Genomic DNA, 25,965 nt, shown 5'->3' with positions numbered 1-25,965 from the left:
ATTAACTTTTCTAGAATCTTTCCCAGTATTGAGGTCAGGCTGATAGGTCTGTAGTTTTCGGGATCTATTTTTTTTCCTTTTTTGAAGATGGGAACCACATCAGCTCTTCTCTAGCCCTCTGGCAGTTCCCCGGTGCTCCAGGATCTCTGAAAGATATAGCTCAGTAGTTCTGAGATGTCGTCTGCCAGTTCCTTCAGAACCCTGGGGTGTAATACGTCCTGTCCTGGTGATTTGAACTTGTCTAGGGTAGACAGGTGCTCACTTACCATTTTGTTCCCTATTTCAATTTGTGTTCCTAATCTGATTTTTGTGGTGCTGTTTTTGATAGGTTGGACTGTTTTATCCCTTTGTGTAAAGTCAGATGCAAAAAATGAGTTAAATAGTTCTGCTTTCTCCCTGTTGCTTGTCACCTTCTTGCCACTTTCTCCCAGCAATGGACCAATTGTTTCCTTAACTTTTTTTTCTTGTTTTTAACATGTTGGAAGAAGCTTTTTTGTTATTTTTTACTTTTATAGTAAGCCTTTCTTCATTGTGAGCCTTAGCTTTCCTCACTTCATCTTTACAGGCTTGGACTATTTGCTGATATTCTGCCTTAGTTATGTCCCCCTCTTTCCACTTTTTATGCTTATCTTTTTTGTCTTTCAATTTGTCAGAGAGTTCTTTATGCAGCCATGCTGGTTTCTTTTGGGAGCTGTTATTTTTCTTCTTCATTGGTATTGTGCTAAACTGGGCTTTTGTAATCTCATTTTTCAAAATTTCACAAGCTTCTTGAGTTGTTTTCCACTTGAGGATTCTCATCCATGGAATTCTTCCCAAGTTCTCTCTAAGTTTATTGAAATTAGCTCTCTTAAAGTCTAAGACTCTAGTTTCACTTTGTTCTACTACTTGTGTTTGCATAATATTGAATTCCAATATTGCATAGGCCCCCAGGATTCCTATGGCTTTAACACCTTCTATCATTTCCTCTCTGTTAGTCAGAATTAAGTCCAATATGGCTGATCCCCTTCTCTACTTTTTGGGAAACAAAGTTGTCTGCTAGGTTCGTTAAGAACCTATTGGATCTTCCACTTGGTGCAGATTTTGTTTCCCAGTTGATGTCAGGGTAGTTAAAATTTCCCATTATTATTGTGGTCTGCTTCCTATATACCTTAGTTAGCTGACTAGCAAAAAGTTCATCTACTTCCTCTGCTTGGTTGGGTGGCCTGTAATATAGACCTATGGCAATGTCATTCCCCCCCCCCCCCAACCTTTAATATTGACCCAAATGCATTCAAGATAGTTCTCTTCATTGTTGTGCTCTATTTCTGTAGAGATGTAGTTATTTCTTATATATAGTGCAACTCCACCTCCTTTTTTATTTGGTTTATTTCTTTTAAATAATTTAAATCCTTCTAGCTGTATGTTCCATTTGTAGGTTTTTATCCCACCAAGTTTCTTGGCAACAATATCATATCTGCCCTCATTTACTTGAATTTCTAATTTACCCTGTTTATTCCTCATACTCTGTGCATTGGTGCATAGACATTTGAGTCCATTTTGTTTGACCCTGTGTTTACTGTCTACATAACCTGTGTTATGCCTGACTGCCCCTATTTTCTTGCCACTTGTATGATTCATCCACATGGTATGGCACTCACTATTAAATGCTTGGTTTTACTTGATAGCAGGAGTGATAATCTTTCATCTATGTTACATGCACTGATATCCCTATGAGTTTTAGATAATGTTCTGTATCAATTAATTCTCTGTCCCCGCTGTTCAGTTTAAATGTTTATCCAGAAAATCTGTGAATTTAATGCCAAGTAACTCAGTCCCTTTCTTGGATGGGTGCAAACCGTCTCTTTTGTACAGTTTTTCATTGGACCAGCTGCAGGCATCATGACTACGTATGTATAAAGATAAGGTTTATACAATACATTGATGTCATGGTAGCCGGATAGAATCTTTACAATGTGAAAGAATGCTGGGATACCTTAGCTTCTTCCTCAACTTCTTACCAAAGACATTCTAGAACCGTGTTGGCGAACCAATGGCACGCATGCCAGAGGTGGCATGCAGAGCCATCTCTCCGGACACGTGAGCCATCACCCGTTGCTCTTCTGGGTTCCAGTGTGCTGGCCAGATGGCCTTCATGCACGCGGGAGTGCCGGAAACTGGAAGAGTAGCCAGCCAGCGTGCGCATGTGCCAGAAACTGGAAGACCGGGTGGTTGGTGCGCATGCCGGAAACCGGAAGATCATCTTCCTGGCAGATGCATGCACACTGCCAGCTGACTTTTGTGTGTGCATGCATGGCAAAAACTGGAAGACCAGGTGGCCGTAGTGCACGTGCATGCCGAAAACCAGAAAATAATCTTCCCGGCGCTCACATTCGCACTGGGTGACTGCTCTTCTGATTTCCGGTGCGTGCATGCACACTGACCAGCTGGTCTTTGTATGCACGTGCATGCCAGAAACTGGAAGACCAGGTGGCCTGTGCACATGCATGTGCCGGAAACCAGAAGATCATCTTTCCCGCACGCGTATGTGCAGCAGGCGGCTGCTCTTCTGCTTTCTGTCACGCAAGCATGGACACTCCCGTTTCGGCACTAGGTTTCACAAACACTGTTTTAGAGTAAGGGACACTGTGATCTACAACATATTCTTTATCTTTCTTGTGCAGCACAACAAACCAAATATATATAATCTGAAACCTTGCTTTGTTCAGGGCTCTTCTGCAATTATTTGGCAAGAAACCAAATAGTCCTATAGTTAACACAATTCCATATAATTTGTTGCATTTATCTACAGTCTCTTTGGTTCCTGATTTTGAGTGGCCATTTTTCCTACAACAGTATACAGGTAGTACTTGACTTACAACAGTTCATTTAGGGCCCATTTAAAGTTACAATGACACTGAAAAAAGTGACTTATGACCATTTTTCACACTTATCACCATTGCAGTATCTCCATGATCACATGATCAAAATTCAGACATTTAGCAGCTGACTCTTGGTTGCAGTGTCCTGGACTCATGCGATCATCTCTTGTGACTTTCTGAGAAGCAAAGTCAATGGGAAAGCCAGATTCAGTTAACAACTTTGTCACTAACTTAACAACTATAGTGACTCACTTAACTATGGCTGGAAAGGTTATAAAATGGGACAAAATTCAGTTAACAAATGTCTCAGCAACAGAAATTTTGGGCTCAATTGCAGTCATAAGTCAAGAACTACCTATAGATTGCACACATAGTGATATGTACATATAGTCAAATGATATTTGCCAAACCCATGGGAGATGATTAGTGACAATCCCAAAGATTTCCAGAAATATAAAAAGATCCCTTATTTAGCTGACTTTAGAAAAACCCAATTGTGTTAATTGTATTTTTGCAAATGTTTTATTTCTTTACTAGAATTATTACCCCATTGCAATCTGACAGACAGCTTACAAATAGAGGTACAAAAAGTATAATTATAAAAATATTGAAAACAATTTAAAAACATGCAAAACTAGGATAGTGTGTCGTATAATATGCTTTTTTATAATATCTGATTTGGACATTGCCCTGTTTTATGTTGATTTATTCATTTTGGATGTATATATACTATATTATACATCTATAGGAATGGTAAGCATTTAGATTTCATAGCTGCAGGAACAATTTAAACTGTTATACTGATTATCTCAGTAGGCAAGAACCATACTGTATGATGTCTCCAGTTTGTTCTTTTTCCTCTTGTGAGCCGGGAAGTTAATGCTTAGAGCAATGTCATAGTTTCATGGGTTCATAGATGTAATTGTACAGGAAAAGTTTTAGAAAACTTGGAATTGACTAGAGAAAAGAATATCCTGTTTCTACATCCATTCTTAATGCATGCACATTAGCTTCCAATTGGAACTGATTCTGATAGCTGTTTCAGTAACAAAGACAAAACCCATTTACACCAGAGGTAGGTTCCCACCAGTTCGGACCAGTTTGACCGAGTAGGTAGTAACTCGGCCTGCCACCCCCCCAAACCAGTTCTCTTTTGTTTTTTGCTTCTGCACATGCACAGAAACCATTTTTAAGTACTGCGCATGTGTGCGTAGCGTGCATCAAGTGTGCGCGTGAAGCGCATCCCTGAGTGCTGAGTAGCAGCAGCCGAAACCCACCCTTGAATTACACCTGGAGTTAGATATGCTGCTCTGTGTTGAGAAATCATTTATTGCATAATGTTTTAAATTTGGGAGGGAAGAGAGAATAAATAAAAACAAATTGACAAATTTGGCGATCAATGTCCTTGAAAATGTTGATAATATCCACTTATTGAAGAGTTTGCTAATAATTATGACTATACATAATTCTTCTTGAAAAGTAAAGATTAAGACATATTTTTATCAGGTAGAATACTATTTTTGACTCCTTGAAGGGCTTGTTGGAAAGGGGGATAGATTTTTATAAAGAAATTAATACCAATCAAACAACCCACTCATACAAGAGCAAAGCATCTTTTGTAGTAATAGCAGTAATGAGCTAAATCAGTGGTTCCAACATGGGGCCCATGCCCCACAGGGGAGCAATTTGATTTTTAATGGGGGCAATTTGAACCTTGTTTAAACCAAGTTAATGGCCTTTTAGGCTTCCTTTGCTTGAGTACACTTTTTGAGTAAAGTAAGAATTATATTTCACAGTGGGGGGAGGCATCAGGATTTTAGAGATGTATAGGTGGGGCATGGCCAAAAAAGGGTTGGGAACCACTGAGCTAAATGAACCCAGATGTAACATACCTAAATAGATTGAAGGTTGCTGGGCAAAATGAGGAACAACATAGATTACAAAAGTTTTTCTTTACTTCCTCTTTTACCACTTTGAACTGCTTTGGGTGTTGAGGAATAAAAGCTCAGACATTTAAATGAGCCCATTGTTCCATATGCAATTTACTCTAGCTCTGTGATGGCGAACCTATGGCACGCGTGCCACAGGTGAGACGCAGAGCCCTCTCTGCGGGCACGCGAAGCATCACCCCAGCTCAGCTTCCACCAGCCAGCTGATTTTTGGGGCTGCCGTGCATGCATGGGGGACGGGACGCATGCAGGAGATGTGCATGAATGCAGGGGGTGGAGGGAGTACAAGGGGTTGCATGCATGTGCATGAATGGGCAGGGCATGTGTGGGGTCGTGGGCACATTGCATTATGGGTTATAAGTGCAGAGAGGTCTATTCGGCCCAGAACAGGGTACAGAGGGTGCAGCGCTCTCCCCCCGTGGCCTGTTTTTTTCTCCTGGGAGGCTGCAGGGAAGCATACTAGGCCCAAAATGGTATGCAGGGGTTGCATGTGTGTTGTGGCTCGATAGGAGCCTTTGGAGCTGCTATCAGTGAGTGGTTTCATGATGCTCCCGGGAGAAGATAACAAGCAGCTGGGGCTCGTTAAGGCTCTCCTCCTGTGGATAAAAGACTGATGGTGCCACGCCTTAGTGGCAGAAGTCAACGTCGTTCATTTGTTCGTGAGTTCAGTTCTGTTCCTGTTCGTGTTCATGATTCAAAGAGGCACTTGGATAAGTGATTTGCTTTCTGTAAACCTGGTTTGCTGTAAGAGTTTTGTTTTTGCATTTGCTGTGTAACTTTTTGCCAGAGACTTTATCTATGTTTATTTTGGGCTTGCAGCCAGCTTGAGCCGGGGCTGATAAAGATATTTCCTTTGACGTTCTGTCTGGCTGTCGTTTGTGAACAAGCAAGGAGGGGGGTCAGAACACATGTGCATGTGCGGGAGGACTGTGGGGTGTTGTACACGCATGTGCGGGGGGAATGGGGCACACAGGGGCACGCATGCATTGTATTATGGGTGCAGCTACGTACGCTGTCACACATGTTTTGGCACACAATGACAAAAAGGTTAGCCATCACTACTCTAGCTGGTTATCATCAACTTTCTTTAGCCTGCAGTCCTCCAGATGGGGTGGACTAAAATTCTCATAAATTTAATGATAGGACTAATAGCCCTAACACATGATAATTAAGCAGTGAGGAAAGTTACATGTTATCTTTGGCATTTTCCAGACAAAATCCCTGGGAAAATTATTGACAAAGACTGTATTAGGACTAGATACTTCAGTAATTCCTATGAAGAAAGATGAATTTGGGTATTTATATGCCATCAAGTGGTTTTCCAGTACTGGTCTATGGTGGGTGAGTATCTGAAGCTTTGGGGAAAATAGGAGGAGAAAGATGTGTTGGATGTGTCATCTTGACTTATTTGTAAAAACAATAATGATGGGATGTAAAAAAAATAATAAAGATGTAATACAATCCTTAAAATAGGCTTAACATACTTTAGTTTTCCTCCCAAAATCTATCCTCCTGATCTCAGAAAAATCCCATTCTTTGTATGCCATAGTCCCCTTTTTCCATTATTCCCCTTGCAGTGATATTTGCCTTCTCTCAAATACAAAAAGGTGCATAACCCTCTGCTAGAAAAACATATACCTACGGTAGAAATATTATATATGCAGCCCTGCATTCCAACTTTGTAAGGGACTTCTGCAGTGTACTATTTAGATGATTTTCATAATATTCTGAAGTTCCCATCATGAGATATGATATTTTAAAAGCATGATACATGTGAACTTCCTCACATTGGACTCTTCTGTGCTCCATTAATGTGTAGGCTTTAATGTGACCTGCCCCCGTTGATTACAACTTTCCAAAGTCTTTTCTGCTTTATTTCATTCATTAAATAAAAACTGAATTCTAGTGACATTCCTGAATGCATATGAGAGTGACATCATGACAAATGTTACTGTGTCAGGTATAATTTATTACTGAAGAAGAAACATAGCTTTAAGATATGGTGTAGCATAGTTTGAAAAGATGAATGGTGAATTTTTTCAAATGTTAAATCTGTGAATTATGTTTTTTATCTTTTTTAAAGTGTTTCTCACAATATTCTTGCAACAGTGCAAGTGGGATATAGATTGTTTTCTATATATATGCTGTCCTGTCTAAAAACATTGTGCAGCTATATTTCTTTCTGCCGACTATTCCAGTGCTATTATTACCTGATCGGTTTATTGGAAACATGCAATATTTTTTTTCAGCACACACATTGTCAATTTCACATTAAGTAGACCCACACCTTCTCTTTCCTTTACATCTTGTAATACTTTTCATTGTATTTAATTCATGTTTTTTCATGCCACACCATTTTAGATATATCCTTTTGCTACTGTTTAAATACTGCATTGGTTGTGTACAGCTGGTATTGTCTGAAATAAAGATATTATTTAAGAAAAGTTATTTATTTTTCTCACAGAAATTCTCCTCAGCACTTTCAAGTCTTAATATGTGAAGAAAGAAAGAAGGAAGGGAATAAAAAGTGGCTTCATATTGCTAAAAGACACTTGGCCTAAGTAAGCCAAATGTGTTTTGAAAACCTCCTTTAGAGATAACCCATCAGCTGTCTTTCTCTAGAATAATGTTACATTCATTTTGCATTCCTTCATGGTGTTAAAATAACTTTTCAATTACTATTAGAATCTATTTACTCATTGAGTGACATTGTGCTCTGGATAATAGTAAAGGGTTTAAAGAAAACATCTGCTTTTACAAAAGGACATACTGTTTCTACACATTGGACTGTTCTTTTGTTCTATAGAATCTTAGATTCTAGATTGCAATGAAAAGTTTTCTCAATAATAGAAAGTTAAATAATTGCACATGTATTTTCCTGAGAATTTAACTAAACACAGACACATGGTTATAAATAGGTTTTTGTCAATGAACTAATGCTGCCTACTTAGCAAGGGAAGATTAATCACCATAATGCTCCATTGCATCCTTTCTCTTTTCTTCACAAAGCTCCATAAGTTGCTTCCACCTGATAATATCATATCATCCTTGTGTTTTTTTTTTGAATACTTTTAAACCTTTCATAATCTAGTGTACTTTCCTGGCAAGCTTGTCAAATCTACTTATGTACTTCCTAAAATAGAGCTCTCCAAAGTGATGCCTTCCAGATATGATTAACAATGTATCTTAATATCTCAGGTTTTGACATATCTGGATGGGTAATGATCATAAGGGGGCTTTGCTGGATATCATACCTTCTTTGAGGGAACTGAGTGTGGATATGCTCATTAGTATAGTATTTTTGTGTTTATTGGCAATCAGAAGGAAACCAGGAAAAGGAAATGCTTGTTTTCAGCCTTTATGGTTGCAGGCTAATGAATTTAAATTGCTGGCAGATCATTTATCACTCTTTTGACCAACTCTGTTTCTAACTGAACTAATTCTGAATTAAATTCAATATAAATAATCTCTTCCTTCCTTTCCTATACCTCTGCAAACTAAAATGTTTTTTTGCAAATAAATAAACCAAAGGAATATTTCTGGACACATAGAAAAATAGAAAATGCATGGCCTAAAATTATTAAGAATGTTTTTCAACCTGTATTCCATTACACATTTTTCACATCTAAAAAAATTAAAGTCTCCAATTCAATTTATTAGAATTTTCCAATTCTGAAAAATGCAACATTGAAATATACATTTATATATTCTGCCCTCCTTAAGATGGTACCTAAGCATCCAACATTTTTAATGACCTTATGTGTGGTAACTGCATAACAGGAACCTAGTATTATGGGTTCATTTATGTAGTTATTTCATAGGGGGAATCTTCTAGTCCATGCAATAACCAAAATGTTTTATTTGCATCGCTGGATTAATGCTAACAAAGTGTCTATCTTTATTGAAGAGACACACTTTGAGCTTGGCTAAAAAAAGTGTAAGAAAACTTTTAAGGATGATTTAAGCAACATTTTCTGTAATCGTGCAATGGCTCAGTAGTTAAGACTTGGCTGGAAAACCGATAGCCCATGTTCGAGACCCAAGCATCACAGATGGGGAAGAGCACTAGTCTATGCCTAGTTCCTGCCCACCTACCAGTTAGCAGCTATGCCTAGCAGCCCACCTAACATTGTTTAAAGGAAGAAAATAAAGTTCATATTTTCCATGTTGTTTTACATATCTCTACCAAATCGCCCTATACCCACCTTTTTTCTACGCCCCAGCGGTCTAACTTCTGAAATATTTTTAAAAGGAGAATGGAAGAGTTGCATTAGGATGGAGTGATGTTTTAACCCAATCCCAAAACACACATAGTTTCCACTATGTGGAAACACAACAAAATGAGCTAGTTCTACTTTATTACTGTATATTATCAGAATCTTGCAAGTCCAAAAGTACAAATCTCCTATTGTCTCTTTTTACTGCCTGATTAGTTAAGGCGGATACTTTCTAAGTTTCTTTCTCTCCCCTTTATTCAGCCGCAGGTTCTTCTTTATGTGGTCATTCTCTAGACAGCATCTTTTCCCTTCTCCTTTCCCAAGGTCATTCCCACATACGTATAATTACAGGTGACAGATGTCACAGGCAGATTGTCCTCACATGTTGGCCATTGACTGTAATTAAATAAATTAAGAGATAGCAAATCCGTTAGCTGGCAGCTAAAGATGCTATAATGGCTAAAATGGATTAGATAGCTCCAGTTATGATGAAAAAAGACCAAATGTCCGTCTTTTCCATATCCAAAGTAAGGTTGGCTGGTAATTCTAAAACAAAATTAGCAGTTTATAAAAATAGGATTTGCAGGATGATGAATGAGACCAAGGGAAGACTCCCAAAGCATTTAAGGGCACTATCCAGAAGAAGTGCAGAAGAAGAAAAGTGTATTTAATGTCTGTTGTGGAGGTAAAACCATGTTAGCTAAATGATGCAATAAGACATAGTTTATCCCCTCATAGCTGATAGAGATTGGGAAGTTACAAATTTCTGAAAGTCTATATAAGTTGCAAAAGAAGGTAAGAAGAATACTGTTCAGGAGGTTGACATTTTTCATACTTTCAAAACAACTTGCTTACATACTGTGTAATAAAAACTGACCAAATTAAATTGTTTTAACATTTTGGGTTGCCACAAAAATATGGAGAAATTTCTGATAAGGATATTTTTCCATGTTAGTAAGAATATGTGGTTTTGTTTATAACACTGAGACTATAAGGATCTAAAGAACAATTTCTAAGTCAGAGAGCAAAATTTGATTTAAAATGGCCCTAAGCAAACATAGATTTATAGTGACCTTAGTCAAATTTAAGAATTTTTCTAGCAACAAATTATGTTTACAAATCACTCTACCATAAATAAACCTAAGTGTTTATTAGGCAATCCAGAATGTCGGAGTTGAGTTGTTAAATGTATGAACATGGGAAGTCCACCCCCAGCCATACAGAAAGAGGACAAACTGTCCTTCTTGATTGTTTGAGAAACAGCTGCTAGGTTTAATCTGAGAACTGGGATTTCACAATTGTTATGATTTAGGCTTGCAGCTTAATTGATCGAAAAGGAATATTAATCCATTCAAAGTCTGGTAGCTTAGAAGCCCAAATGAAAAAATAAAGAAATAAACATGCTATTGGCTTATTATTGACTTTATAATTACTTAAACTTTTGTCTCATATACTGCTTTTAAATGTTACATTATATTAATTATATTATTATCAATATATGTAAGCTATTCTAAAGAAGTAAATATGATAGGCAGGGATGTTCTTCATTAAATTTGTCATGGGACAGTACTCAAAAGTGGCACTTGCATAGTACGTTAACCCAGTGACGTGCGGTGATGTTTATGGCTGGTGAAGCACTGACGTCATCACAATCAGATTTACAAACATTAAAATCCTACAAATTATCTTATCCAATATTTGATTGGCAGCAGTTAACAGGTTATATTTAAAGCCTCATATCAGCATTCTTTACACATACTGTAGCACACAAAAAAGCACATTTAATTGGAAAAAAATGAAGTTATTATGGGTCTTACCTTTACTTATAAATGAAGTCCATCCGCAGCTCCTTCTGAACAAAAGCATCTATAACTTGTTGGTAGAATTTTTCATTGTCTTCTTTTAGTTTTAAAAGTCTCTCTGACTTGATGGCCAGGGAAGAAAGTTGTCTTTGATGTTGTCGCGCTCTGTGGCTGTTACTTACTCTGCTGCTGCTGAGTCACAGGAAGAACGAGCACCCTCTACTATGAGGCACGAGAAATACGTGTCTCACCTAGTCTGACTTTTTAGGCGTTTTATGATCGCTCAGCGCAAGAAACACGTTCCACACATAGTTGTTGACAAAAAACACTCCATTTTATATTAGATACATCAGCTAAACTATTAAAAGCGACATACAGAGAGGCAGCAATACGGTCTTATTACAGATCATGTAAAACAGTTAAGCATGGTGAGGCAGCAGCTAGTTCAGCCTCATATCAGCTCTCGCCTGAGAGGCTGAGCTCCCTGCAGCCTCACCGCAAGCTCTCGCCTGACTAGTTGAACAGTAAATGTGAAAATTCTGCAATTTTAATACCAAATAATGTAAAACTGGTGAAGTTAAATGGAAAATAACTTTATGGTACAGATCAGTAGATAAATACAAACATTTAATTTATTTTTTCCTTTTACAATTTTTTTCTTTTCAAGATGAGAGGAGGCTGTGCCTCACTTGCCTCACCTGACTGCATGTCACTGCATTAATCACATATTGACCAGTTCTCGTTTTTATTTTCTTTCAGTTTTATATGATTCACAGAATTCCAGAATGAATGCATTTTCCCCAACAATCCACATCAATGTACTTTAATGTATCATTCCTTGTCTTTGTTTTTTTTTTTAATTTGGACTGCTAAAAAGCTATTTTCTCTCCTTTTATTAATGATATAGATAACAGTTTAGTTGATTAACCCCTCTACTTTTCAGCCAACATTAATTTTTCATTTATTAATTATATAGTAAATTTCAATCTCATTTCTATCCCCTTAATTTCTTCATAGACATAAAGAAAGAAAGATCTTCATTTTTCTGAACATTGCATAAGCTCGGTGTATGATGTATGGATATATGAGGTTTCAGTCATATGAGGTGATTTTTTTTCACTAGCAATTTATATCACCTTCTAGAGTCACCCAACCATTATTTTATATCACTTAAACAATGGCTGAGTGTTGCTATGAAGATGCTAGCAATCTCTAGTATGGAAATGACATGAAATTTCATGAATAGAATTGACCTGTATTGCAGCAGCATGTTTTGCTATATAATATTGCAATATAGAATTGTTAACTATCAAATTTCAAAATAATTTTGCATTCTTGCTGCCCTCATAAAACTAGCCTGGACTCTTGAGGGAAAAAAATTTAATTGATTTATTTTTAATACTTAGATTCTCACATATACTCAACAAATAATTGTTTTAATAGGTGATAACTTAATGTTGTTCAGATTAATATAATAAATATAATAAATGCGATTATACCTTCCTCAATATTCATGATAAATTGATTACTGTTGTTTTTTCATTTAAAAATAAACAAAATATCAATGCTATTTTTAAGAAAAGAGCACTACCTTTTCTCAATGAAATATGAATTGTATTTTCACATATAGCTTTTTGTAGGTAACATAAGGAATTAGAAAATTATTAGACTCCAAACATTTCTATTCATAAAAAATGCTTTTGAATTATTTTCTCCTGCTGTCAACTGCATCTACTCTATAAGATATTGTTTAAAATTTCCATAAATTTCACTTTCAATATAACTTTACAAGCATAATTTTCAAAACTTATGACATTGAGTAGCATTATTCAATAAGCTTTGACATTTTGAAGAATTTCTATGCATAATAAACATACATTTACATACATTTTTTATTTTGTAATTTATTGTGAGAATAAAAATATAAGGAATTGTACCTGAATATTACTTTGTTTTCTACAGTATGCCAGTTCAGAAATGTCATTGTATGAAAACCATATAGGGTAGATATATCCTCAGTGTCATTAAACATCATTTGAAAAACATGTATGAAGCAGTCAAAGATTATTAAATGATGGAAAATAGAAGCTTGAATAGAACTTTGGGAATTACAAGATCATATTAAATACCTCAATCATATATGTCATGTGGAGACATATATTCCATTTATTATAAATAAGTAGAGGTAGAGTGCAAACCAGACCAGAAATGGTTTGCATTTAGAAAGCCCAAGTTACAGTAATCTTTTCCAATAAAATGTCAATTGGAACACATTCATAAGACGACAAAAAATTGCAACGTTTTGCATGCATATGAACAGAAAATGAGTTTATATAGTAGCAGAATAATTGTAAAAACATCACTGAACATCTGTTCATTAATATGTGCGCTATGTAATAACAAACTCTAATTTTTGGACTCTATTCCAGCCTAGCTTTGCATCCTGATAAAACCCTTGTGGCTACAGGACAAGTTGGCAAGGACCCTTATATCTGCATCTGGGATTCTTACAATGTACAGGCTGTCTCTGTCCTAAAAGATGCACATACCCATGGAGTTGCCTGCTTGGCTTTTGATTCAGATGGCCAGGTGTGTATTTATTGAATTTATATTTCTGTTGTACTTAATGCTCTAGTAGAGTGGAGCCAAAATATCAATTTCCCTGTTTTTTAAGCATTCTGCTCTTATAAAATGAGAGTGTTACAATTTTCTATAATCCTTTGGGAAGAGTAATATTTATAAAATGTTTGTGTTACAGCTTACTTAAACTTATGCAGTAACAACAAGATAACCTAGAGTAATCTACATTTAAATTTATTTTTCTGATAAGAGGGGTTAAGAACATAAAAAGAAGCTTGTACTACAGATTAGATGTAAAATACAAAGAATTTATTTTTTCCACTATACTATTAGAATGAGATTAGTGTAAAGCTTAGTGCCAAAGGGTATAATCATGTGATTTACTTGATGTCACATTTCAGAAATAAAACACATTTCATAAATAAAGCAACCAGGTTCCAATACCACCAAAATATCAGTCAGGATCAGGCAAAAAGAAAGAACAATCGGAGATCAGCCCTCACCAACCTACACTAATAGGAAATCAGTTCATCATCTAAAGACTAATAAAAACAAACTGTCCTTCCTTAATTGTTACTTTATCTTTAAATAAGCTGGTGAAGGTGCTGGTGAAATTTCAGGAACCTTGCTGTCTTGCCTATGGTCACTAAACCCTGAAACTCAACAATGCCCAACAGTGAAATATTATACCAGTAAATTTTTTTAAAATTTCACCTGTTTTAATTTTACATCATTAGTGGTTGATGACATTTTCAACAGTTCTAAAAGTATCAGCATTGAATATTTGGTGAAAATTCAGCCTGACAGTGATAGCAGGGAAAGAGCAGCAATCTAAATCTAGAGCATTGCAAATAGTTCCTGCAGTAATGTTCATTTTAAATGCCTCTGTCTCACAACTGAAAGTGAGCTGTGTAAGAGAGAGAGAGAGACTGCTCTTTGAAGCCCTGATTCTAATATTACTGAGCTAGTTAGACCAGTGGTTTGATTCAGCTAAAGAATCTTCTACCAGAAATAAAAATATTCCCAAGAGGTAGGTGACGTATTTGGGAGGAAGGAATCATTTTGTGAAAAAGAAATTACCCTCTTGCATGAGACAACTAGTCTCTCAGTTTTTGTTAGTTTGGGTTCATAAAGTTGTATTAAAGTTTGCATATCCAGATTCTGTTTGCTTGGGTGGATGACTTATTTTAAGGCATTTACTTTTTATATTAGCAAAGCAAGATGTATTATGTCTGTTGTGTTTCTAAAATATGAAAATAACAAGGAAGCTGCTATAGATTGTTCTGAAACACATTAAATTCAATTTACAAGCTTATTTGGGAGGAAGGAATATTTGACTATGCTGAATAGTGAAGCCTATACTGCATTTGAATATTATACAACCCTTTCAGCATCCCTTTTCAACCCATTGATGCATTGATGTATTGTAGTAAGTTACTCCTGAAGTGATCTTCATTTAAAAACTGTTGTATGTTATTTTTCCTAAGCGTTTATCTTCAGTGGGGTTGGATGCCAAAAACACAGTCTGCATTTGGGATTGGAAGAAAGGAAAACTACTGGCATCAGCTACTGGCCACTCAGATAGGGTAATCAGCTAATGAATTTGCCATATATTTCTCTTGTAATGTTGCATGAGTGTGTCTTTTGTTTGTATCAAGAATACAAATTAGCTTGTAAAATTCTTTATGGGAAATGGTGTTATTTCATATAATGGAGGGGTAATTTAACAAGTAGGATTTTTGCCTGGACTATGTCACTGAGAACCAAATATAATTTGGGAGTGTTTTGTTGCTGCTGCTTCTGTTATTTTACTGAAAACAGTTGCTAGGCTACTTATTTGATTGTAAAAGGTTAATGTCCCATCCTATCTTAGTTTGATTCACTTTTTGGTTTCATACATTTTATTTCCAAGTTATTACCAGCCACTTTAAGAAAAATATAATCTATGATATGAATATATGGATTCCATCTTCTCTTTTTTGCTCCATGGAGTTAAAGAAATTTGGAATGTTGTGATCAAGTAAATAGAATAGGGAAAGTTAAACTTTCCCCTCTGAGCACCTCTCCTTTGAACCGGAGGGTGATCACAACATTAATGAAATAGCTGTGAAATTAAGGAGTAAATTACCCATGGAGTATATCTATTCCATAACTGGTGATTAAAAATGTACATTTTCATGGGTATATCTTGAATATCCAACATACCAGGCTTCCTTCACATAAAGTGTCACTTAAAACAGAAAGAGAAAACTTGAGAGCCAGTTTGGCGTGGTTGGAAAGCAACAGGTTAGAAATCAGGATACTGAATTCTATTCCCACCTTGGATACAAAGTCAGCTGGGTAACCTTGGGCCAGTCTTTTTCTCTCAGCCCAACCACTTCTGAAAAACCTAGGTAGGCAGTGAGAATTAGACACGATTGGATAAAAATAAACACATTGTGAGGGTTGAGTATTTAATATCACACACAATTTCATGCATTAAAGTGTGAGGTATATGAGGGTGAGATTGCAAAAATCTTACCAGTTTTGGACTGCTTGAGGGATTTAACCTGTTTTTGTAATTGCATCTGTGCTAATACAAAAAGGGGCATGTCTGTTTGAAAAGATTTACTGATTGATAATTTATCTGAAAGTCAACTTGTCCAACACTGTTGTTGTTTTTCTTATATATAATGTTGAAAGAGCTCTTTGCAAAAGTTCATTTCATGAAACTCCCATTATATCATTGGCTCTTTGGTTTTCTGTGCTGATTATTTTAGGAAATTTAAATGGAATTTTGAAGCAGACCCCAGCAACTGTTTGAGAATGTTACAGGCTAAAGTTGCAATCCGTATTGAATGATTCTACTATCAATTTAAATTATGCAGAACACAAATATTTGTATGTTTTTTAGGTGGATCAATTAAATAGTAATAGGTTTATAAGAAAAATAATGTAAAATCAGTTTTTTCAAGAGTGATATCTATACAGCAAGGTCTAATAGATACGGACAATTTTTATAAACAATACTGTTTATTTTGAATCTCATCTATTTTCTTTAAGTCTATACAATGTGGTATTTATTAATATTTTATTTTTTTCCTATAATTGTTAACATTCCTATTATATACAAATATACTGTAAATTAAAGACAAACATGTATAATGAACCTTGTAGGGCGTTTGTTTTGCTGACTACTTTTCAAATTCATTTGTCTTCTATAAAAAAAGTTATGAGCTATGATGTAACTATTAACAATCTTGCTAAGAGAACCATAAAACTTTGTTGAAATTATGTGAGAGAAATAGACATTTCTAGGATTTAATGCATTTGTTTTTTTATTTAGTGTAGCAGTTTTGAATATGTTTTGACAGATTTTTGATATTTCCTGGGATCCATATCAACCTAACCGAGTGGCTAGCTGCGGAGTGAAACATATCAAGGTAACATAACATACCAAGGTAAATTGGTTTTGATGCTTTGCATTATCAATGGAGAAAAATGTTATATTTACCTGGCACATTTTCTCTTGCTAACTTCTTTTAAGCTATAAATATTACATAGCCAATGCAAGATAGTAGGTAAATTCCTAAAACACATGGTTGCTGCAGAAAGAAATAGGTTATCAGGATAAGTAGAAGGGACATATGATATGAGTTTCAAATATGTATAGGTTTCCTCCATGTTTTTAATCAAAATAGTTTTATTTAGAAACAAGAAAACAAGTAAAAGTTGCTGAAGTACAGCACATGCTAACTATGCTATTGGGAATTACAATGTGGTGTCAAGATACAAACGCCTTATTTAGAATAAAGTTTTCCTAAATTAGACTCTTAAATGTAATATGTACATTATGGATTAAAAACAAAAAGTTCCATATCTTATTAGAATTGTTTAGTTCTTTCAGCCTGCACTTCATGATCATAATATTTCAATTAGTAATAGTCTATGAGCATTATGTTATAACTGGATTATATTTTTATGTCCAGATATGTCTAACTTTTATTTTGCCTTGTGTCCACATTAGAGATAAATTCCATTTTCTTTCATGATACACCATCTTTTTGACAAACCTTCATCTATAGTTTGGACACATATGTCATTTTAGTGAATGCCAAGTTATAACGTGTACCAAATATTAATTTTTCATAATTAAACACTGTAGAAGGGAATTAATAATTTATTCTGATGCTACATGAATTTTCTTACTTTAAATAATTACTTATTTTTGAAGAAAGGTTTTAAAACTAATATATTTTTCTGGTCCTCTCTACCCATTTTAAAGTGTTTCCAATGCCTCCATCCATTTAAACAGTGTAATTCTTTGTATGCTTATTTAGTGGGAAAAATACTTCTGGTTTAGTTTGATCACACTAGCTTAATGTCCCTATATCCAATTCTAACTAGACTAAACTGGAAGAGTCAAGTGAGGAATCGATTTAGAGTCTCTACCAGGGACCTGCAGTCTGGGGAGGCAGAGCCTCACCACTGTCATCATGAAAAGAAAAAAAATGTAAAAGGAAAAAGGCAAGAACTGATGTCAGGCTGAGCTAGTTGCTGCCAGAGTCAACATGGATGACTCTGCTTAGTGTTTAACTGTTTAAAAAAGCCTCTAAAAAAGTGCCCTCTACGGGAGGCAGCAGGAGAATGAGGTGCCTCATCTAGTCTGACTTTATGATCACTCGAGCAGAGCTAAGCAAGGGTTAAAAGCCAAAAAATTCCTGATGTAGATGAGGCACGTCATTCTCCTGCCTCCTGTAGAGGGCGTTTTTTTAGAGGCTTTTTTAAACAGTTAAGCAGAGTCATCCACACGGGGACTCTGGCAGCAACTAGCTCAGCCTTACCTCAGCTCTTGCCTTTTTCCTTTTACATTTTTTTTTTCTTTTCATGATGGCAGGCAAGAGCAGAGTTGAAATCCTCTCTGAAACAGCTGGAAAAGGTACGTGTGGGTCAGAGGGAGGGGGAGGAATTCAAACTTCATCCTCCTGGTGCAACTTTGTGTGTGTGTGTGTGTGTGTGTGTGTGTGTGTTTGAGAGAGGGGGGAAGGAGCATATTGAGACAGTTCTTTATTTTATGCACTATGTAACACACTAATACTATGCCTTTGGGTCTTCTGAAATTTTAATTATCCAATCATAAGCAAAAACAATGTTTTCAGTAGAATGAATTTCCATTTCTACTTACACCTGCCAGCCAAAATGCTGCTAGTGGTATTGCTAACATGGGCTGAGGAGGAAAACCTAAATTTTCTGAATCCTGGTGCAACTTTGTGTGTTTGTGTGTGTGTGTTTGAGAGAGGGGGGAGAGAGGGAGAAAGAAGGAGAAGGGAGAAGAAAAAGAAAGAAGGAAACTTATTTAGCAAAGGAGAAAAACAAATGCTGTCACTTTAAATCAGAACTGAGCATGCCTGGCTGTGGAATTCTGGGAGTTGAAGTCCACAAGTCTAAAAAAATTGCTGCTTCACCAGCCATAAAACTCACTGCACGTCACTGGTCTCTACATAGTCACAAGAGGATGAAGTACACTTCCCCCTCCCTGAATGCCTTTGAACCTTCTCTAATTTTACCCAGGTGCTAGTTTTACCCAGCTGTTAGTCCACAAAGATTCTTTTATATAGGCTTGAGCAGTAAGTCGGTACTTTCGAACTCTTTGCATATGCACCTGACAGTTTGTGAATCTCAGATGGATTTCATTTCTGACTGTAATGTAATTTCAGCATGTTTGAATTATGCTACTATTCTAACCACTATGAATTTTTTGTTAATCAAATTGTAACTTGTTAAAAAATTATGATTGAAAAAAATGGTAGAATCAAGTCATTAACTGCAAGTTTTTGCTGCATTTTAACTCAGAATTAAATTTGATCCTAATTTTTTGTATTATTCTATACTCACCTGATTACAGAAAAAAATGAGCATCTTTTTAAAAAATCACATCATTCATGTGGTTAAAGGATATTTACAGGTATTTTGATAGATTTTTCTGTTCACTCTTAATCATTTAAATATTTTTAAGAAACTTGAAAGCATATTATTGATGTAGTATAAAATTTAGTTATTGCTAGTTGCTAAATTGGTTACTGCAAAATTTTGGATACCCCAAACTTTATATCTTTTTCTGAATTAATGACATTTTGAAATGAGGAAAATTGCCTTGATGAAATAATCAGTCCTGTAATAACTGCCATAAAATAAATGCTATTTTGCTAATAAATATTTAATGTGCATATTAGAAATAAAATGCACATACATATTCATGTAGACTGATAAAGATATATACGATCTTAAATAGGTATAAATATGTGATAAGATCATAAGAAGACAATTTATAAAGCCGACCCCATTTATATACATCCTAATGTCTTTTTCCATTTGATTTTGTTCTTCGTATACTTTCCTTTTTAAATTAAATTATTTTTAAATTAAAGAAAATTTAAATTTAAAACTGCTGTTTAGTTTTGGCATTCTTTTCATTTAGTTAAAAAAATTCAAAATGTGTAATATACTAAAATATATAAATAAATATGTCAGTTGGCTCCACTCAACAGCTCTTTTTTCGTTCTGAAGATATTTAGCTCTAGATATATGACATAATTTTTAAAAAGTTCAATAAACTTGCCAATGTCTTAACACTTTATATGTTTGTGTGTGTGCTTAGTAGATGTCACTTATAAGAATTTCCAAGTCTTTTTCTATATTGAAAAAAATGCCTATTTTCTGTTGGGAAAGGCTTTGCTCATTAGATTGGGAAAGAATTTTTACTATTTATTTTAATTAAGCTACTCTTAATAAATGGCCAAATATGTTGAATAAATGAAATCAATAATGAAATGATGCTCAGGATGGCTTTCATTGGAAGATTTGCAAAAATAGTAGATGAGAAAGCAGTCAAGTTCAGAGAGCACCAAGGACTCCACGTTTGCAAAGTATTTGAATCAGAAAAATACAACAAAAAATTAGCAAATCAGTCTTTTACAGAGTAAAGTCACCAAAAAGCAGAAGACTAACATTCACTGAGATGAAGTTCAACACATTTTAAAAGACCTGGTTTTGTTTAATAATGAAATTATGAAGAGCAAAGCTAACAAAAGAACATTTTGTAAGAAATCTCCAGGTATTTGAAAGACATTGTTGGATAATCAATTATTGCATCTTCTTATCTTATTGGCTACCAGAATTAATAGGCCTAAAAGCAATGTTTCTCACACTAGGCAACTTTAAAATGTGTGGACTTCACTTCCTAGAATTCCTCAGCCAGTCAACCCATCTTAAAATTGCCTAGCTTGAGGAACACTGAGTTAAACTTAGTGTAGGGATTCTCTTGTTGGCTTTTCCATTTGATATTAATTGGCTATATTTGTCATTGCTATCGGGAGAGGGAGGGAGAGAGAGAGAGAGAGAGATGGACTTTGTTTTTCCTTCTCATCCTTTGACAGAGAGGACTGCTGATTTGAAAGAGGGATCAAAGAAGCCATCTATATTAAGATAGAATAGCTCTTTCTCAACAGTGGGAGGACACATACCACACCACCTATATCCTATTTACAGTACAGTCCTTTCAGCAGTTCCAAGAAGGTTCCATACCCTTTTATACTATTTGGATGACCCTGACAGCACACATAAACAACTCTCAACAGCTCTCAGAAAGAGTGCTAATAACTAGATAACCTCAAGGAATATAAATCCTTCCGTCCTCCATTCAGTCAAAACTGAAGAAGCTTCTTGGATGAGAAGTGAAATATCTTCAAGGAAAAACAAAGTCCAGTTGCCTTTTGAAATAGCATGTTTGGGACAACCATGAACAGGATGACTGAGAATCTCCATAGACACATCTAACTAAAAGTGATAATTTATTTCTACCTATTTAAAATAAAGTAACTGTACAAGCAGAGGTGTCCACAGGAGAGGTACATCGCAAAAGAAGCTTTGCACCACAAGCTCTTTCTATTATGTATATATAACATTGCACACACTTACAAATGAATGGAGTTTGTATTGTGTTGATGTAATGCTGATTTTAGAAATGGATGTATCATTTAATAAAATTTTAAACAAAAATCTTATCATTCTAAATCTAAAAATATTGATGTTTTCAAGCAAAAAGCTACATAGCCATTTGTTTTGGGATGGTATAAGGATCTGTACCTTGATTAAGGGTTTAGACTGGAAGACTTCCAAGGTGCCTTCCAACTCTAGAATTAAAGCAAGTGCAAGTATAGCCACTAAGTTACCAATGGCAGAAAACAATCAAAGGAGTGTCTAAATATCATCCACAGTGACCTTTGGCATTGGGAGCAGTTGGTACTGTCAAAGGAGACTAGGCGTATGTGTCAGTGGTGGGATTCAAAAATTTTTACTACCGGTTCTATAGGCATGGCTTTGTGGGTGTGGCAGGGGAAGGATAATGCAAAATTCCCATTCCCCCTCCACTCTCAAAATTTCCGTTACTGATTCTCCAAAACCTGACTGAATACCACCTCTGATATGTGTGTCATTTGATATTTTCCTTTACTGTTTGATATTTGGGTAACCACATTAGCAAATCAAAGAACTCTGTCTGTTCCTTCTGTGCCAAGAGCCTCAAAAAACATCCAACCTCAAATTATTACTACACTGAAACTGAAGGTAGTGGAACAAAGTTGTACAAGGGGCCAGGAAGACTTTCCAGGACTATTAAGGTACAATAGATCAACATCTGTTTTCACTGTGATTGGAAACTCCTGATGAAAGCAAAGGGATGATTTATACAACTGTGGAAAATGGTCCAATAAACTTGGTGTTCAACTTTTTAGGCAGCCCATGTGGAAGAGAAAAAATTGATACAAAACTAAATATGATCTTCAACTGCAAAAGGATAGGGCTTGATCTCCACAGTGCTGGCATGACGCCTTGGCAAGAGCCAGATAATCTTTGATTTTAGAGAATGCTGGGTGCCTCTGGAATGGGGGACAACTGGGAAGCATGTAGCTACAGGCATGGGTGGTAAATGTAGTTGACCTAAAACAGCAACATCTCAATTATTGACATAAACACATTTAATACAACATGGAAGGGTGTTGCTCCAGAGTGGCATTTACCTTTTATTTCAACATCCAATTGCAAATGATGGATAGTTGAGAGGAGGAGCTTAACATCTCATAACTGAAATAGGGCTTTCCAAAATACCTCTATGAATTGTGAATTTCTGTTAGCCGCCTCAGAAGTAGAAAGGAAACCATGACAAGAAATGAAATAAACTACCATAGGGGAAAAATTAAATTGCAACCCAAATGTCAATTACAGTAGGTGTTTGACATATGATAGGACAAATTATATAGTCCACAACAAGTATATCCCAAGGTTACTTTGGAAACAGGTATGCGTAGGGGGGGTTGTAATTTAATTCAGTTGGTGGTAGGTGGCTTGAATGAGCAAAAATAGTAGATAGGCAAAATTTTCTAGATACAGAAGGGAGGTGGGCTATAGGTTAAGATGTTCTGTGAATTGGTCAGTTCACAAAGTTGGCCCTGTCAAGATATAAGCTTAGGTGCAACATGCCTGCCTGCCATGGATTGAAAGATCATCCCAAAAGAGGTTACATCTCTGTCTGAAATTTACAGTAATTAGTGTTAAAAGACTACTGGAAAGGTCTTCATCATGTTATTTACAATGCAGGATGCTGGCCTCAAAGTACTTTATATATGGTTTATATAAACTGCTGAGTATAGTGAAGAATCAAGAATTTGTAATCCTTTGTCTCCTGCTCTGGACCTGATTCTGATCAAAGCGCATGTGCTATAGATTTTATCACAAATAAAGGATTTATTAAAACACATTGATCCTTTCAGGCACTGTGGATTGCAGTTGGAAAGACTTCATTCCGTACTAGGATTACAGGAGGAATAAAGGATTACTAATAGTCTAAGGTCTTGTGTAAATTTATACCTTCACTGTTACTTGTAAAAACAATTTTTTATTATTACTACTTAATTTATTTTTCTTTGTTATTTTAAAAGCAATAAAAACTTTTAATTTAACACTTTTACCAAATGATTTTATGTTATCATATATTTTGAGTACTTGTTCTACGCAATTTTAAATGCTTTTGAATCTTTCAGTAATGTAAACTATCCTGATAATTCATTTAAGTAGTTAGATGTAAATACCATAAACAACATAAACGGACCTAACATATGTAAACTGCTAGGGGTTTTTCATACATCTTAACAGTATAATTCAGACACATATTGCAAATGCTGAAGACATTCTGTTTGTCATTTTGTAGTTTTGGACACTGTGCGGAAATGCCTTGACAGCCAAAAGAGGAATATTTGGCAAAACAGGAGACTTACAAACTATCCTGTGTTTGTCTTGTGTGAAAGATGATGTTACATTCTCTGGTGCTTTAAATGGAGACGTCTATGTCTGGAAAGGGCTCACCTTAGTCCGCACAATACAAGGAGCTCATAGTGTAAGTTACCACTTATATGCTACTATACGAAAACTAGATTCTTAAAACATGTATGTTTCCTATTTTGCTTTTGGACACTTAATCAATTCTCAATTGATTTTTGTGCTGATTGATTGCTGGGCTCACCTAAAGGGTAACTAGAACAGTTATACAAATTTGTTTGGTATATAAATAATAACTAAATAAACTGTGCCATACTTGCAGAAGCAATTTTTTTTTGTTATTGATTTTGCTGTTTTCAGTAACATCTTGGCAGGCATAGAAATATTATTCAGGGAAAAACAACTTATCAAATTTTAATTCATTTGATTCAAGACATATGTTCTACTGTAACAATTTTGTGAACAGAAAAATAGTTCTGTACTGTAATCTTAAATTCTAGTGAAGCAGAATATGTGATTTAGTTAGTTTTATTGTTTGGGGGAAGTTGAACTTGTGACTTTCATTAAAACATAATTTAATATGAGGAATATTTCAGGTAACATGAATAAGTATGGAACTCAATACTCACATTATCACTAATCTGCCTATCATATAAGCTTTGTCTCAGCAACAATACTTGAATCAACTAATTTCATAGTTACATTATTTAAGGTTCAAATGCCATGAATGCAATTAATCATTTAACTCACCTACCAGTAACTACAGTAATTGGGACCTGCAATTCTGTTGCCAAGTGTGCAGTTATAAAGCACAAAATCCTGTCTTTACAACAGCAGATGCAGCAGCTCCAGTGCTGATATTAAGTGAATCTCATGTGGCTGCAGCCTCCTATGGTCACATGATCTCCATTTGCAATCTCGCCTGGCTTCCCCATTGACTTTGCTTGTTGGAACCAACAGTGAAGATCATAAATGGTGATCAACTGACTGCAGGATGCTGGGACTGTTGTAATTGTAAGCCACTTTCCAAGTCCCTGAATTGTGATCACATGACTACAGAGTCTCTGTGAAGAGCATAAGTACAAGAAATAATTGTGAGTCCCATCATTTTGCACTTTGAATGGTCATTAAATCTGTGGTGTTGAATGCGGACTACCCATAGAGTGCAATGAGCATTTCTTAGTAAGGAATACGTATTTGGCATTCTAACATTTGTAATAGAAAATGTTCAATATAGAACTTTATGATTAACAAATATTTATGGCTTATTCCAAAGATGAATCTTTTTGCTTTTTCATCCATGCTGATGAAATGAATTAAATATTGCCTTGATTACCTTGGCAATTACTTTGTTTCTTCAATTAGTTTACTTTGTTTAGTGTGAAATTGGTTCAGTCAGTCATTTATGCAAGGAGCACCATAAGTGCTTTAATCGTTCTTGTGAGCTTATCCTTTCAATTCCTTCAACATATTACACTATTTATAAATTCTATATTATGCTTGTATCTTTATGTTAATTGTATCTAAATATCTAAGCCAAGATCTGTTTTATCTTTACAAAAGGTTAGGCTATATAGATATATGTAGTATCTATTAGATTTTACAACCCCCGGTATGCCCAAATATGGGAGGAAGATCACTACTTCCATTCTCTGTCCTTCGGCTCGTCACAAGAGACCATCCAGGCAGAAACCCAATATTTTTACTGTTGCCTTTTTGTTACATTTGTTGTATTTGTGCTGATAAATGAATAAAGGGAGACTAGTATAGATCTATTTCAAGCTATTTAGCTCTCATCAGCTAGCCATACCCTTACTGGGATTTGAACCTGGGCTACATGTAATATAGCTACATGGGATTTGAACATGGGATTTGAACCTGGGCTACATGTAATATAGCCCAGGTTCAAATCCCAGTAAGGGTATGGCTAGCTGATGAGAGCTAAATAGCTTGAAATAAATCTATACTAGTCTCCCTTTATTTATTTATCAGCACAAATACAACATATATGTAGTATGTATATACACAGAGCCACAATTTTATATTTTAAATGGGAAAACCATAGATTATACATCATGTTACAAACTGCCTTTGTAAGAACCACAGGTATCACAAGAGAATCTCTGTGTGACAAAATAACAGGAAGGAAGCTGCTGTTTAGGACCAAATTTCCTTATCCATCATGAAAACTGTTGCAACTGACTTAGATCTTAAAAACAACAAATAGAAATATGAAGTGTATCCATCA

General features: G+C 35.5%; 1 protein-coding gene across 2 annotated transcripts in view; it reads left to right on the top strand.

Annotated features, from left to right (window-relative positions):
- Positions 1-25,965, top strand: part of EML6 (EMAP like 6) — a 122,663-nt gene that overhangs the window by 8,541 nt on the left and 88,157 nt on the right. For both annotated transcript variants that reach the window (XM_087717517.1, XM_087717516.1), the window contains exons 3-6: positions 13,256-13,415; positions 14,894-14,992; positions 16,760-16,828; positions 23,650-23,835. In XM_087717517.1, the coding sequence (XP_087573643.1) occupies positions 13,256-13,415; positions 14,894-14,992; positions 16,760-16,828; positions 23,650-23,835 (514 nt within the window). The remainder of the gene's footprint in view (positions 1-13,255; positions 13,416-14,893; positions 14,993-16,759; positions 16,829-23,649; positions 23,836-25,965) is intronic.

Source organism: Thamnophis sirtalis, unplaced genomic scaffold, assembly GCF_051295495.1.
Source record: "Thamnophis sirtalis isolate CommonGarterSnake01/CBP01778 unplaced genomic scaffold, rThaSir2_p1.2 scaffold_6, whole genome shotgun sequence".
NCBI lineage: Eukaryota > Metazoa > Chordata > Lepidosauria > Squamata > Natricidae > Thamnophis > Thamnophis sirtalis.
The sequence above is the reverse complement of the archived record's forward strand: the minus strand, read 5'-3'. Positions and strand labels throughout refer to the sequence as shown.